Genomic DNA, 15,460 nt, shown 5'->3' with positions numbered 1-15,460 from the left:
AAGTTTACAGTACTTTATGCTTTAAATTCACTTGTTTATTTTACACAATTATTCCATGTTGCAATAAATCGCAGGAAAACTCCACAGTACTTTCGTGCATTTTCTCTCTTGGAAAGCTTGCTTAAGATGCTTGTCTATTTTTCCAAACGATTATCCCATAGTGGCTCGAACGCACGACTACATACAGAAAACTTACCCCCACGAAGACGTTTGCCATGTGATGGCGAAGAGGGTGATCGAGCAGAGCCGAACGCCATAAACGAACCGAAACCAGTTTCTTGCCTGCGAAGCTTTTTCCCGCTCTGCACAAGCCGTGCCAAAGCTTTGTGGGAGGGGGGGTTGTTCTACAAACCCACCCCTGTCACCAGCTGTTGAAGGCAAATTTAGTGAAATTTTTTACAAATGTATAATTACAAATGTATAAGAAAGTTTAAAAGAAAGATTTTAATAATTTAAACCACCCCTATACGAAAGCTCCACCAACGAAAGCTCTCCTCCGTTGCTTCCCGCCGAACAGCCGAACGATTCGCACACTAAGCGACGAACCTGCACCCCTTCTACTGGTGGGGTTGTTTTTCAAGCGCAGTAGGCCATAATGTTTACAAATAAATCGTACCGTGCTGCTGGTGTGCATTCGCAGAAGATTCTCGGATCGTTATGTCTTGGCGCGCGCGCGCGCGCGCTCGCTCGCTCGTTTGTGTTAGTAACAGCAGTAACAGGTAGTAGTAGAACCACGACGATGGACTGCGCATTCCACCACAAACCCTTCTGTGGGACACCGCACACAGGGGCAGGTGATCTTTTGCTGTGAAGATTGGATCATACTTTTCACTCCCTCCCCCCTTTTTAAAGTCTTTTTTATTGCTTGCCTTCCATCTTGTGTTGCCATATAAGCAGCAGGTTGCACACACAACACACTCGGCGTAATACGGCGTGTGTACGGTGGTTTGCGGGCCGTGTATCGCGTTATCGGAATGCAGCAGTTGCAGTGTCGGATCGAACCATGGACGCATTCCTTTTTTAGAGCGCACCCCCCCCCCCCCCCTCCCTCCCCTGGTGAAACGAGAGTGAAACGCATCGGATTCGGATTGGAGGTTTAACTAGTTCGGGGCAGTGTGGTTGGACTCTCCAAACAACTGGATTGCTACAAATCGTGCCCTGATGATTGCTATTCCATTCACGTAGCTGTTCTAATTCGAACTGAATTCTTTAAAACCCATCGGCTACTGCGTTGTCGTCGTCGTCGCGCCTGATCACATAATGCAGGTGGTATTCTTGCCAGATGTACAGATGGATAATATTGCCCAAAAGTGCATGGCTGTCCTTGCCCTAGCCATCGCAAGCGTTTGGTTAATCTTTGCTGTAGCGAACGCTGGAACAGTTGGAATTTAAGAGATTAAATTTAACGCATATTTTCAGCTTTAAAACGAAATAATTTGCTCATAACGTATTAGCCTTGTTTCAAGTTGATAAGTCTTAACCAATACAGCAGCACAGCGAGAATGGCTAACAGTTCCAAGATGTTCAAGATCCTAAACAAATAGCAAAGGAAACGGCCTCACATGCAGGTAAAACATTGCTTCCTTCGGCGGTCCTAAAATCCTAAAATATCCCAAAACGGGACATTTATGAGTGCGAACCTAAACAACCTTTGAAGCTGATAACGAATGTGATAGTAAATATTTATGTACGCGTTAGGAAAGGAACGAAATACGTCAACTAAATAATGTCCAAGCAAACCAATCGAGCCGAATAAACAAACACAACGCCAAACAACGAACAAACAATCATCCGTACCGGCAAACTCGTTCGTACCCGTCCATTTTCATGAGTGCACAGGGCTGTATCCCTAGAAGGGGTATTACAAAACTTGGACAATTTTCTACATTTTGATTTAGCAGAAATGAGTAAAAATGAGCATTGCGGCGAACGTTCCCGGGTACGATCGTGTCCCCCGGTATTGGTTGAATATGTCCAGAATGCATTTCTAGCTGTATCCAAGCAGGCCACATCACGACTATGGGCTTCAGTGTTCGACCGACAATAATATGAACATTTCTTCGCATTGATCATTAATCCAACGCAATGCTGCTACGTATTTCAGTCGTACCCATGCGTCACACTTATTTTAAATTCCCCTTTCGTCGATTTCGATACGACTACTTTACGACTGCGATACGAGACACGGGACCGGTTATAGATCGATTGACCCGGATGTCAAATTTCGCGCTTTGTATGTTATCTTCCTGTTTGATGTTGAAATGTAGACAAAAGAGTCCTTCATTTTACCTTGTATCTTGATTTCCTTCCAATGTGATAAGTCATGCTTCACAATTTTAGATAGAATCTTATTTGAAACACACTGTTCGCTGGAAATGCGAAAATAACACGTAAACTTTTGCGACTAAACCGACCGATCATGAATTGCCGACTTTCTTTCCATTGCCCACACCTCTCGTCACGTGGTACTCATGGCAACGAAAGCCAATTTTCGCCACTCGTTTTGCGATCATGAAGATTTCTCCGATTACTTTGATGCAGCTGCCGTAGCGACGAAACATCCTACTAGTGGGGTTCTTTCTATTTTTTCTTGGTGTTCTTTTTCGGATTTGCTTTAGCAAAATGGTGTGAAAACAGCAAAATGCACAAAACAATATAATATTCGATAAACTGTATTAGATCCCATAAAATTCCATAGCTTCTCACATATATCTGTTCTCGCTCATATCGCCCTCTGGGAAATACGATGTTAACGTTGAATAAATCTTCAAATTCATAAATCGATAAATAATATACGAGTATTTCACTCCATGACACGAACACGGAACCCGATGCAATAACATCTTAATGCACGCTTACTGGAAGCAACTGCTTAATGCTAAATAAACTTACGCGGTACAGTCTAATAGATTAACACGGCGACAATTACGCTAGTTGCTCTTCTAGGATGGCACTAGGAAAGCTTTCTTTCCTAAACCGCCTCCAGCGTGTGGTTCACTGTGGTTCACCGTTTGTTCCTGAACTTTAAGTCTCCTCTCCAGGGGCCCGTACGGCCATCGTCGTTTAGCCCTTGAAGTCGGGATTGTAAGGTGCCTGCACTGGGTACGAGTTGTTTACCACTTGGTCGTAGCTGGGAGGATTCATCATCGCTGCCGGTCCGGCAGCACCAGCGGGAGGAGCCGAGGCCGATGGTAGTATCGGAATCTGCATCTGCGAAGGAAGGGCCGGAAATTGGACGGAAGCGGCAGTGTTCGGCTGCGGTGGTGGCATCGACGTTGGGACGGCGGACGTTTGATACGGATAGTGCTGCATGTACGGCTGGGCAGGGTACGGTGCCGGGGAAGACGTTGGGTACGCAGTCGGCATTGCCGGATACGCCGCCGTCCCGGTCGGATGACCTTGAATGATAGCACCGGACGGTGGTGGTACGGCTTGTGTCGTTCCCGGTGGTGCAACGCGATGCACTTCGGAGGTTATTGTAATGGGTGCTACAAATGGAAATCAAACAGAGGCGGATAAGACGCCGGCCAATCCTCGAAAAGAAATAGCATCGCAACTTACTCGCTAACACCGCCCCACTGTTGCTCCTCGTACAGCAACACCTGATACACCAGTAAACAATGAAGCCCACTATCATGGCACTGCCAACTACAGCAATCATATCCATCGCTAACTAAATTTTATTCTCGCTACAAACGGAAACGTTTCGCAAACACCACGGCTCTTTGGCGGTAGCTACGTTCAAGGTTAACTAACTCTACGATTCGATCGCTGTATTTTCTACAGCGAGCAAACTTTTCGTGAAGAGGAGGAAAGCAACCGATATGAATCACCTTTTGTTTTGCTGTTCGCTAAGCGCGGTTACACTCTGACAGTTGATAGTTTGACATTTGACTGTTTGACAGTTGTGTTCCACCAGCTTCGAAATGGTCGGTGTTGCGATTCTTAATTTTTAATAGCAAAAGGTTGTAAAAACCGAAAATAGCAACTTAAAATGCATCAAAAAGCTCTCCTCAAAAACACCAAAGTGATATTTTCCAATCTAGAATAGGTTTTCCGAGCATTTGGATGCGAAACGAGGGTATCTCTATTTACCTCGGTAGATACCAAGTCCGTCACTTGGGAATTATTGTTCTTTTTTTTTTGTTGCACTGGGTGACCAGATTTATTGAGGTTCATGATCAAGGTGTGTTTATTTAGAAGGTGAATTATTAGCGCGTTCACCGGGCGCCTTCATTGAGTATTGGTATGTCAAATCGCATACAATTTTCTATACCCCCCTCCAGCCCTTCCCGATTTTAATACCAGAGCACCCAGTATTGTTATGTCAAGTCGTGAAATGTCAATTTGCTCTGAAGCACTTCACCTCCTAATATCCATACACCTTGTTCATGATCATAAACTGCAGGCAAGCTCCGAGATACGCGGGTACAGAGATTTCTTTCGATCAAAATTTTACAAATCATTTCAAGCAAACTTACACCAACATTTACTATATTTTAGCTCAGAATCGCAAATTTCTTGTTTTTCGGATATGTTCATAAAGTTACCAAAAGATTAAATATGTGAATCGATGTGAATATGAAGTAATGCAAACAATATATATTTAGAACTCGGTAAAGTCCGGTAAAGTTGAATATATGTAGGAATTCAAAAATCGATAAGAAAATACGAGAGTATTCTACTCCATAAGTGCGATGCAATAACATCTAATGGCACGAATACTGGGAGCAAAAGATTCGTCAATGGTCTAATGTAGTGGCTTGTGTGGATAAAGATGTTGGCAACGCTGATCCGATGCGATTTTATCAAACGAAATTGTTTTTTTAGAATGAATGATTAGGCTATGGAAATCATCCAAATAATCGCAATATAAACCGAAATAGCGTTTGACAGCTGCATCCTATAAAATCGTATAGGATGGGCGTTGCCACGGCCCTAAATGGCGTCCCATTACACTCGAATTTCGATGAACGAGTTGATCAGCTTGGGCACTTGTTGCTAGACAAATTCAGTACATTCTTCTCATATTGCCACACCATTAGACCACTGACTTGAAATGGGACATAAACTTACGCGATACAGTCTAATAGATGCGGTAACAAATGCAACTAACGCTTGCCTACGATGGCACTAGGAAACATTCCTTTCCTAAAGCGTTTCCGCTGTTTTGTGTTTCATCGTTTGTTCCTTAACATTAATATTATGTATGTATGGCCATTGTCGTTTAACCCTTGTAAGGAGCCTGCACTGGTTTAGTGTCACCCACCACTTGGTTGTAGCTGGGTGGATTCATCATCGCTGCAGAACCATTGGGTGGAACCGGATAGTACATTTGCGGAGGAAGTTCCGGAAATTGGAGAGTGTTCGCTTGCGGTGGTGGCATCGACGATTTTGGATCCGAGAACTGCTGCTGCTGCTGCATGTTCTGCTCGTGTGGCTGTTGCATCATGTACGGAGTTGGGTATACCGGGTACGTCACAGTGCCAGTCGGATGACGAAGAATGAATGCACCGGGTGGCGGTACAATAGTTGTAGATTGCGGTTGATCGCGAGGCTTTTCGGGGTTGTTTATTGTTGTGTGTGCTGCAAATGTAAATCAGACCACGGATCAGATAATAAGCCACAACGGGGTTCCCACACCACAATATGCGATACTTACTCACTATCACCGCACGATCATTCTTGCAACAGCAACATTTGATGCAACCGTAAATGCAGAACCCAAATATTATGAAAATAGTTATTATGATAAGATCAATCATCGTAATTTAAACTATGTACTACTCGCTGCGGAAATAGCGGAAAAAACGACACACTCCTTTTGCCGATAGCTACTTTCAAGGCAAAACAATTTTTCGAGGTGATCGCGGTTTTGTGCGCATCAAGCGTGATCTTTACGAATAGGAGAAGCCGCAACGCTATGAATCATCGTTAGTTTCAGGTATGGTTACAAGCTGAAGGTTGACAGTTTGGCCATTTTGCTATTTGACGTTTATGCACCCGTACAACTAGTTCGCCGTTTTGATACTGTTTTTTTTACGTTAAAGAGGGCGTCGGAATCGGAATCCAGCAGATTTAAATGTGAAACAAATGTCTCTCAGAACAAAGCTAGGGTTGCAATCAATTTGGAACAGGTTTTCTGAGCGTTTTGAATGCGAAACGTCTCGACGTATATTCACACCTTGGTCGACATGCTACTTGGGAATCGTCGTTCTTTTGTTTAGGTACGCATCCAAGTAAAAAGTAAACAAACTAAATGTTTTATGGAATTGCTTTAAGGAATTTACATATGTACATCTTTCCATACTTTTAATTAATTTTATTCATATTGCATCACCACCATGTTTCCCCCTCTGTTGAGAGAGGGATATGGTCAGTTTTTAACAGGCTCTTTTTTATCATTCGCACCAACTGGAGCAGGAATTGTAGGGTTTGCCGATAGTTGCGCAAAGCCCCAATGATTGTACTGCTGTGCATCCGGTACGTGTACTGCAACGGGCGGAGAATATCCTTGTCCCGGAATTTCCTGCGTCACTATTACCGGTGCTGCAAATAATAACACGCACAGAACAGAATGCACCCAAACACACTTCGTATCCAACGCCTCCATGTCCGTAACAACGCATTTTGCACTTACCCATACGCCGCTGCTTGATAAAGCGCGCTATATAGTAGCCACCGATCAGGAAGAGGATGAAACATATTTTCAACGCCACCAGAACGACAATATCCATCGTGAAGGAGCTACGCGCAGCGGCAACTATTGCACCGATTTCTCTGACTCATGAAAGCATACTACAACCAAGCATATTGTCTCACTCGATCCAAGTTGACGTTGGTGTGCTTCACACACTTGAACGTATTCGCTAGCCCCCAAGTTCAAACACGATCGCACCAGGCCATTATTTGCTGAATTCTTCTCCACATCAAACAAGTAAACAGGTTTTTGGTTAATGGGATTTTCAAGAAGTATTCACACTCTTTCGGATTTGATTCTCGGTACTGTCGTCAATGCGCATGTTTTTGTTGTACATCTAATATATTTATTTATTTGTGTCTTCCTTCCTTCCCTTCTTTCTCGTTTCAGTGCAGCTGCTTCGCCATCACCCTTCAGCGTCGTCTTATACAAGGTTAGTTCCACCCGGTTCTTTTTCCCCTTTTCGTTCGGTGATGGGTACACACGGCTATAGACATGCATATATACCGCCAATACAGCGAGAGAGAGCAAAATGGGGAAAAGGATTCCGTGGGCATGTGTTATACGGGGGGATCGGAAACTAATACAACACAACATTCCTGCCTCTTCTCTAACGATTTGGGTAACAGTTTGGTAACATATATATAAAAAAAAATACATTCTACTCCTACAACTTGTTTCATAAGTGCCCCTCTTTCCCTTGGCAAACATTGCAACAGAAACAAACCGTCGTCGTCCTCCTGTCTTCGTTCAAAGGACCCCACCATTCAGACTGATCAAGGTCCGGAAGGATTGAACGTCGATGAAATCTATAACGATTTTAGTATAGCATCTTTTTCAACAAATACAAATGATCAACTGAGTTGTTGGCATAAACTATACGTAGTCTCACGTAATCGCAGCCGGGGATTGACGCCATTTTTCTTTTCATATTACAAGGTACCAATTTTTTCTTCTTCTGTTCATTCTTATCCTTCACATATACACACCCACACATGCACACGCACACATCCACACACAAACGTACACTCACGTACACTCTTCCTTATATCGTGTTCGTCTCGAATTCGTTTGAATCCAGTGTCGAGAATAGAATTTGTTGTAAATGGCATTTATCCTACAGAAGGAAGGGAAAAGCAACACTTAGAGTGTTTTGTTGTATTGTATTGGATTGTGTACCGGTGTCCTCGTACAAAACCTCGTAACGTATATCACTTAAACATCCTGTACACCTAACAAGGGGAGGAGGGATTTGTTTTTTTACTCTTTTACGTTAGTTACACTGTTTTTGGGGTTTGTTTTTTATTACAACACGCTCTTCATTTGGACCTCACCATGCTTTCGATCGAAGCAGGCGACTGGCGGCTAAATTTGCTGCGAGAATGATTCGAACTCCACAGTACGTCACAAAAAAGGGGATTTTTTTGGTTTTGCACATCAAAGGAACATTGATTTTGGTTTTGTTTTTGGTTTGCAAATACAGCGCACATTGTCCTCTTCCTTCCTTGTGTCTGGCCGCATGATCGTGTTTTATCATATAGTCTTACAATACAATCATACAAACACAGAATCACACACACGCACACAGACAGAGACAGAGACATAGACACAGACAACTGGTTCTTGTGATCTCTTGTTTCACTTGTTTACACTAAGCTCATTGAGTTTGGTTTAGTTGGTTGTGTGTTGTTGTGTGTTGTTTAGTTTGTATGTCTGTTAGAACACTGTATCCTTCCATTCTTCTAGTTATAATCTCAACTCTAGTTTCCTCTATGTTTCTTCATGTTCACTTGAACTGTGCAGTTCGTCATAGTATTCTCCTTTTCTCTTTTATTGGTTCTTTTATTTTTGTTTCCTCGCTTATCTCGCTTCATTGGTTTTCTTGCACGTGTTACGTGTTTCTTTGAAACAGGCACAACTTGTTGTCGTATTTGTTTGTGTTTTCTTTTTTAGTTTTAGTCGGTTTTTCCGGCTAACAAATCTTTCCCAACTTACCTGTGTCCTGTTTTTTTACTGTATTTTTGTACAAATTCGTCATTCATCTTGTTCGCTTTTGTTCTTTTACCCCTGTCTGCCACACACGACGACGCGTCAAAGGACGACGGCGCTCAAAGGGAGGGTTGCTCAATTTGTTCATTATCTTTAGTATGTTTCACAGCATATGTGCCTGGGTTTGTTTTTTTTTCTTCTTTCTCCTTTAATTCAAGTGTGTATTTTATCGTTTCTCCTTAGTATGCTCCAAGAGCACGCTACTTTTCCAACTCTTTCTTTTCCATTCATTCGGTCTATGTTCTTCTATCGGAACCTACTAGGTGTGTCGCTTTAAAGTTGCCACTTTAATACGGGAAACTCTGCTGGTCCCATGCTTTTCCTCCATTTGAGGGGGTTTTCTTTTCTTTTCACTATTCTCTCGCTCCCTAGCTTGCATACACTATCCTTGCCTATTTATGTATGTATGTATGTATGTATATATAAATCTAGCCTCGGTACTATAATCGATAAATAAGGTTTTCTGCTTGCACTCGCGGTGTGGCTATCAGGAATCGCAGGAAGAGATAGTTACTAATTAGTAAGGTTTTTCGATTTCGTATCTTTTTGCGCGCGATCGCGTCGCGGTACGCGGAGGTTTGTTTCTTTTACACAATTTGGTTCATCAGGCTCGTTTCATAAGTGCTCGAAGATCGTCAGGTCATCGTGTCATGCAACAAGAATGGGAATGGTTGTTTGTTTGTTTGTTTGTTGTGTGCAGTGCCTTCTTCTACCCAGTGGATTTGGAGCTTTTGTAACGCTTCCGTGTCCTCTTTCTACCGCCGGTGCTGGGCTGGTTTGAGAAGCGCTATCATCAAAACGGACATTTGCTTCCTCGTTTTTTGTGGATTCGTGTGCTGCGCACTTTGTTGCGTTAATTGTGTTTTTCCCATTGTTTTTTTTTGCACGGTAATTGTGTGATTTCTCTTTCAGTGTTAGACGTATCTGTCTTTGGACCTACACAGTGCGGTCCCATCCAACGACGGGGGACATGAAAAAGTATGGAGCTTTGAACTATTCTCTACAGCCTTTGGTTCAGCCAGGCAGCAAATGCACAAATATGAATATCAAAGATTCAACGCTCTGTTTAAGCCCTGTTTAAGCAACCCCGTGCGGGATTTGGTGGCATCTGGTGACAAAATCTAACAAACGATAACACAATCTCTAATGGGCCGCCTTCCATTGAAAATCACAGGTTTAATTTGGGACAGGGAGGAAGTGACTGCGACGGGGGGATACAGGAGTTGGGGGGTGGGAGATTGCGTGTATGCCCAAAACTAGAATATTCTAGCCATCTGCAGGATCATATCCTTTTTGCAACAACACAACAGGATCAACAAGAGTTATTTTGAGGAAAAGGTGTAAATATTGTTCCATACTCTTGTGCACTCCTCTTCCCTCGGCACGCTTTTGTTCCAAAGAAAAAGGAAAATTAGTTTTTCTTTTCACCATTTTCCAATTTGCGTTACGTTTCCACTGTGTTATGGGGCCTGTGTTTTGCTTCTTCTTCTTCTTCTTCTTGTTAGCTTCCTTTTCTTGTTTTGTGTTTCTTCTTAATTTCTTCATGTTTTGTACATAGGCACTGTGTTTAAGGCATCTACAAAGTGGAGGTAATAATTAACATTCATACAAATTTCGACGAATCGTGCTTCTGCTTATTGTTTTCATCTTTCCAAGTGAGTAGGGAAGGGGAGGGGGGCTGTTGGAGCTCCGCTTTTGGCTCTCTTTCTCTCCCGCTCTCTCTCGCTCTCTCTCTCTTCCTTTATCTTAGGTAGCCGTGGTGAAAGTTTTTGGAAGATGAATTGGCTATCGTTTCGCTGAAATAAAAACAGCGCCAGTTTTGTGTGTTTGTTTCGATTACCATTTGTGTTTTTGTGTGTTGTGTATGTTGCCGACTCCATCGAATTTTGAAAACGGGATGAAGGAAGGTGCAATAAATCGTAACAAAATAAGGGGGGTGTTTCGAGAGCAGATGCAGCAGGGTGGGGTAGATAGTAAATGTATGTCCTCTCTACAGCTTCCTCTAGCACACTGTTACGGTGCACCTCTTCATCACTTCTGGTTAATTTGATGAGCAATTTTTCCATCCTGTTTTTCTCTCTCTCTCTCTCTCTCTCTCTCTCTCTCTCACACACACACACACACGAATACTCATACACACATCCACGCGCGCACACTAATTCACAGACGCACATATCGTTCACTTTAAACAGGGGTTATCAAAACTTCGGTAATTTCGGAGTTTTTCTCTTGCCACTACCGTCACTCCGTCGCCATGTTTGCTATGCTTTGTGCCATGTTATGCTCTCCCTATCGCTCTTTTTTTTTGAGTGGCAAACTTCGATCTTCGCTGGAGGGATTCTTTTTGACAACGCTACGCAATGTACGCATTTCTAGAGCGGTTGGAACTGGTTTCACTAAGCATAATGCAACCCCTGCTGTGTAATAATGTACAGTCAGCCATTTCTACCTACCGTGCACGGCATCTTCTCCCTCTCTTTCTCGATTGGCGGTTCTACTACAAAGACAACGACCGACTGACTACACAAATCGTTGCACACTCAACACCCCTATATCGCGTGTGCCGCCTTCCGCCTGTGGTGGGATCATGTTAGCATTGACATTTGAAAGCATTCTCCCTACAGCAGCTGTGTGTCCGCACAGAAAGCTTTGGAAAAGGATATGAACTGAAAACAATAAATAAGTAAATTAATAAATACAGTTGGCAAAAAATATACTTACAAAACAAGGAGGAAAAACCAAAACAAAACAACATAAAACAAACAAATCATATTCAAGAAATCAAAGACCAATCTTTACTGTCTCACATTCTTTTCAACGTGTTCTGCCACATTTTTTCTTTAAATCCGTTTGCTTGGGAGCGAGATGCATCGTGACGCGTTCACACACACAAAAAGAAAAAAAACCTATTTAAACTATTATAACTATTATGACTGGAAAGGAAGAAAACACTATTCTCAACCTACGCGGAAGTATACGAGCAGCAGCAGCACTAGCAGCACAGTCAGTAGTAACCCCGCTGAACTGCAACACACTTTCTTCCAGCACACGTGCATGCCCTGGACAAGGCGACCATCTTCGGTCGTCATTGCTTTTTTTATGTTTTTGTTTGGAAGACGCACACGAACCGCTGCTTGTTAATGGCATCTTCCCTCCTAATCGCCCTTACCTAATGGGTCTTGACCACGCGCGTGTTCTTCGCTGGCTAACTGTGTGGGTTTGTTTGTCTCTGCTGTTCGTTTTTCGTTCCTACACAATATACAATATTTCATACGAATGAAAGTGAAATGAGTGGATGGTTTGCTGGACTACATCACTCCAAAAACTCAGCGCAACACACGCACACACACACACACATGAAGCGGGGGGATGGTTCAATGTGATAGAATCAGATTAAGAAAAAAAAGAGTTTAAAACACGGTTGGCAAACACGGGTGTAGCCCCCCTAACACTTTGTTGTTACACGGTAGTAGTTAATAGAGTAATAGATCAAATAAATATCATTCTTTGTAGCACTAGCCTAAACCTAAGCTGATCTCACCCCGTCCGGCTGCTTCACCGTGTCTCCCCCCCCCCCCAAAATCCCACATATCTTATCCAACTCTCGCCGGTAGTACTTGTACTACCTTTATACACTACACACTATAGCCACCTAGGCTACTACTACTACTACTAAGGGATTCTACTATTGCACGCACTGGCGGTTTCCGCTAGCGAATACGGCGACACAATGCGTTCACACGTATTTGAACGTGAAAGCGGTAAAACAAATAAAACAAATTCAAAAACTTACAAAACTATCTTGCACCGGGGCGTGTGTTGCGCCGTTTAAACGCCTTTCGTTCCGCTTGCCGTTTTGCCTAAGCAGCGAAACACATCCCAAACCGAGAAACCCCTGATCTGGATCCTTTTTTTTGTTTGTTTGTCTGATCGTCTGAGTGACAATGGTGTCTGTCTGTAGTGTGTTTTGCATGTTTTTCCTAAACAATAAGAAAATAGTACCTACACGAGTTTTTAAAACAAAAAAAAAAAGAACAAACCGTACACAAAACTAAAAGGATAAAATCGGAGGAGGGAAGTAAGCAAACGAAGGGAGGAAAAGAACGTAGCTAACAAACAATGAAAACTAAAAAACCATAAGCTACACAACATACACAGAAAACGGTATTACATATCTACCGGCGGACACAGACAATGTGTGTATGTGAGTGGCCTGCAATACTCTCCACCCCTTTTTTCAGCCTTCCTTCCTTCCTTCCCCGACCGACGCTTTGACTGACTTTGTTTTGTTTTTTGTTTGTTTTACTACTAAGGCTAAATTGTTTTGTCCTGCGACATGTCTCCGATCATGTCATCATCATCATCCGGCGGCAATTTGCAGCATAATATGCTTTCTGTACTATGCTGCAGTGTTTTTGTTCTTCTTCTCACTTTTCCACCTTTTTTTGCTATCGTAAAATATACAGAGACGTTATCCTATTAATGGCACACAAACTAGGTTTCTTCTTTTTTTACGCTTTTGTTTTGCTTTGCTTTGCTTTAGTACGTTTTATGCTACCATGCTCTTCCTTCGCTTTCGGTTGCTGCTCTGCACACCGCTAGGTTTTGTTTTCTCCTTGGTTTCTTCTTCTTCTTCTTCTTTTTTTTGCACTACATGAAATATCTAGTCCTATTTCCTACTACGTAGACGGGTTTTTTTCTCTCTTATTTGTTCCTTGTCTCTAATTGCAGCAAATCAACTGTTTTGAAATAGCTATTTGGGTTCTTCTCTGCACCGTTTTATGCTTTTCACTTTACAATTTGGATGATTGTAGCATTAGGTATTTATATTGTTTTGTGTTCCCCTTTTCATCCTTTTCCATACTTTGTATAGACTTTTCTTGCCATCTCATGGTTGTTTTTTTTCTCCCTCATCTACCTCAGAATTGGCAACACCAGAAGCACACAGCTTTATATACTAGTTTTGTACGATCATTGTCGTAGTAGTAGTAGTAGTAGTGGGGCCAATTTGAATCGTTTGTCAGCTTCATCTTATGTTTGATATGTTTGGCTCGGGACTAATGCCAATTTGTAACCCTTCGTCTTTGTCCTGCTGGCGACTGCGACTGCTGATAAGTCAACATCAATCTACACCGATCTTGCGCACGGAATAGGGCTGGTGAACGATGAGATTTTTGAAAAGCTAACAAACACCGTCACATCCAGATAGAAAGTAGAGGATCCAACATGCAACGCTGGGGTGATGGTGGGTGTTGGGAATCGGGGCCTGTCCTCCGTGGCCGCGCACAATAAGCTGGAAGATTCGCTGAGCATTTGGAGCGAGCGAGCGGTGGTGAAACCAATCGTTACGATGGCCTTTCCTCTTATATGTGTCACTGGGAAGAACATACAATATGGCCACAACCTCACATACAGATACACATATACAACCACACACACACACACGCACACACGCACACTCAAACTTATACAATCGTAAGGAAATTGTTTGAAGGATCGTGTATGGCGAGAGATAAACGTTCTCGCGAGGTTTTTCACGGCTCCATCTCCCGCATCCACGCATCCTTCCATGCTCTCTTGCCAGCTTTCTACTATTCTTCTATCCAATGAATCTCAGCCCCTGAATTGACGTTTTACAATCATCGATAGCTCTAACGCTTCCCAAACGTAGGAGCAGCAACGGGCAACGATTCCTGTTACCTCTTTCCTCTCTCTCTCTCTCTCTCTCTCTCTCTCTGTTTTACTTTCTGCTTAACGATAATGACTTCTCCTCAACATTGACTTCAGTAACTATAATATCTCATGTCTTCTGTGGACACTGTGTGCCGGGTGTTGGCTTAAGCTCTCGGTGGTGCACCTCAGGTCGGTCGGGCGTACCTCAGTAGTGCTGCTGCATCGCTATTGCCTGCGACTGCCCGTCAACGGAACCGGACGGACCGGGCGTTACACCCGGCGAGGGCGAATGACTTCCCTGCAGATGCTTCGGCTCGCTGCTGTTGCTGTTGTGGTTGTGATATGGTGATGTGGGCTGACTCGAGTAGCCATGGTTACTGTTGTTGCCGCTGCTTCCAGCATGATGCTGCTGCTGCTGATGATGCTGTTGCTGCACATGATGATGATGATGATGATGGTGTTGGTTATAGAAGGGATGCAAGAGTTGGGACGAATGTTGTTGTTGCTGCTGCTGATGGTGGTGGTGCTGTTGCTGCTGCTGCAGATGATGATGATGATACTGGTGCGCACTGCCACCGTGCCCGTGCAGATGCTGGTGAAGCTTATGCGTAAAGTTGGCCACACTGCTGCTGCCCATCCCGCCGTCGCTGGTATTGCTACCGTCAGCATCCGATATTACTACCACGTGGTTTGAGTTGTCGTCCAGATAGCATGCCGAACCGTCCGCTCCACGATTGCCGCTGCCTGCACCACCGCCGCCGCCGCCGCCGCCGCTGCCGCCGCCAGTCTTTAGGGGCTATGTGGCCCAACCCTCCGATATTCTTGGTCTTTTATGTGCCTGGGCGGTGGGGGCGTCGTACTCGGGCAGATGGCTACCGCCCGTACTGAGATGCCGGATGTCCACCGGGGAGGGTGCGTTCGTTGGCGTCACGGAACCTGCCAGGTGCCCACCGATAGGCATATAAGAGTCTGCGTTAAACATTGGATCAGTGTTTGGGAAGTTCGAAAAATATGCCACGCCGCGACCTACTACTACTA

The 15,460-nt window shown here is 43.6% G+C and overlaps 2 protein-coding genes across 2 annotated transcripts in view; both read right to left on the bottom strand.

The window, feature by feature from the left end:
- Window positions 1-2,656: 2,656 nt before the first annotated feature.
- Window positions 2,657-3,895, bottom strand: LOC1269619 (atherin). The gene is made up of 2 exons (XM_308262.4): window positions 3,562-3,895; window positions 2,657-3,488 (listed from the first exon to the last, which is right to left on the bottom strand). The coding sequence occupies exons 1-2, from the start codon at window positions 3,665-3,667 to the stop codon at window positions 3,064-3,066; spliced, it is 531 nt and encodes a 176-aa protein (XP_308262.4). The 5' UTR covers window positions 3,668-3,895; the 3' UTR covers window positions 2,657-3,063.
- A 685-nt stretch (window positions 3,896-4,580) lies between these two features.
- Window positions 4,581-15,460, bottom strand: part of LOC3290401 (myocyte-specific enhancer factor 2) — a 60,001-nt gene continuing 49,121 nt past the window's right edge. The window contains exons 10-12 of the mRNA XM_061646090.1: window positions 6,641-15,391; window positions 5,663-6,549; window positions 4,581-5,586 (exon numbers count right to left, since the gene is read on the bottom strand). Coding sequence (XP_061502074.1) covers window positions 15,219-15,391 — 173 coding nt within the window. The 3' untranslated portion in view covers window positions 4,581-5,586; window positions 5,663-6,549; window positions 6,641-15,218. The remainder of the gene's footprint in view (window positions 5,587-5,662; window positions 6,550-6,640; window positions 15,392-15,460) is intronic.

The sequence above is a fragment of the Anopheles gambiae genome, chromosome 2, assembly GCF_943734735.2.
Source record: "Anopheles gambiae chromosome 2, idAnoGambNW_F1_1, whole genome shotgun sequence".
Taxonomy (NCBI): Eukaryota; Metazoa; Arthropoda; class Insecta; order Diptera; family Culicidae; genus Anopheles; species Anopheles gambiae.
Note: the sequence above shows the minus strand (reverse complement) of the source record. Positions and strands in the feature narration are given on the sequence as shown.

Excerpts from the sequence above, each read along its gene's own strand:
- LOC1269619 (XM_308262.4), bottom strand. The coding sequence starts at position 3,667 with ATGGATATGATTGCTGTAGTTGGCAGTGCCATGATAGTGGGCTTCATT. Across the intron at positions 3,489-3,561 it reads CAGTGGGGCGGTGTTAGCGA|CACCCATTACAATAACCTCC; the intron begins GTAAGTTGCGAT and ends TTCCATTTGTAG.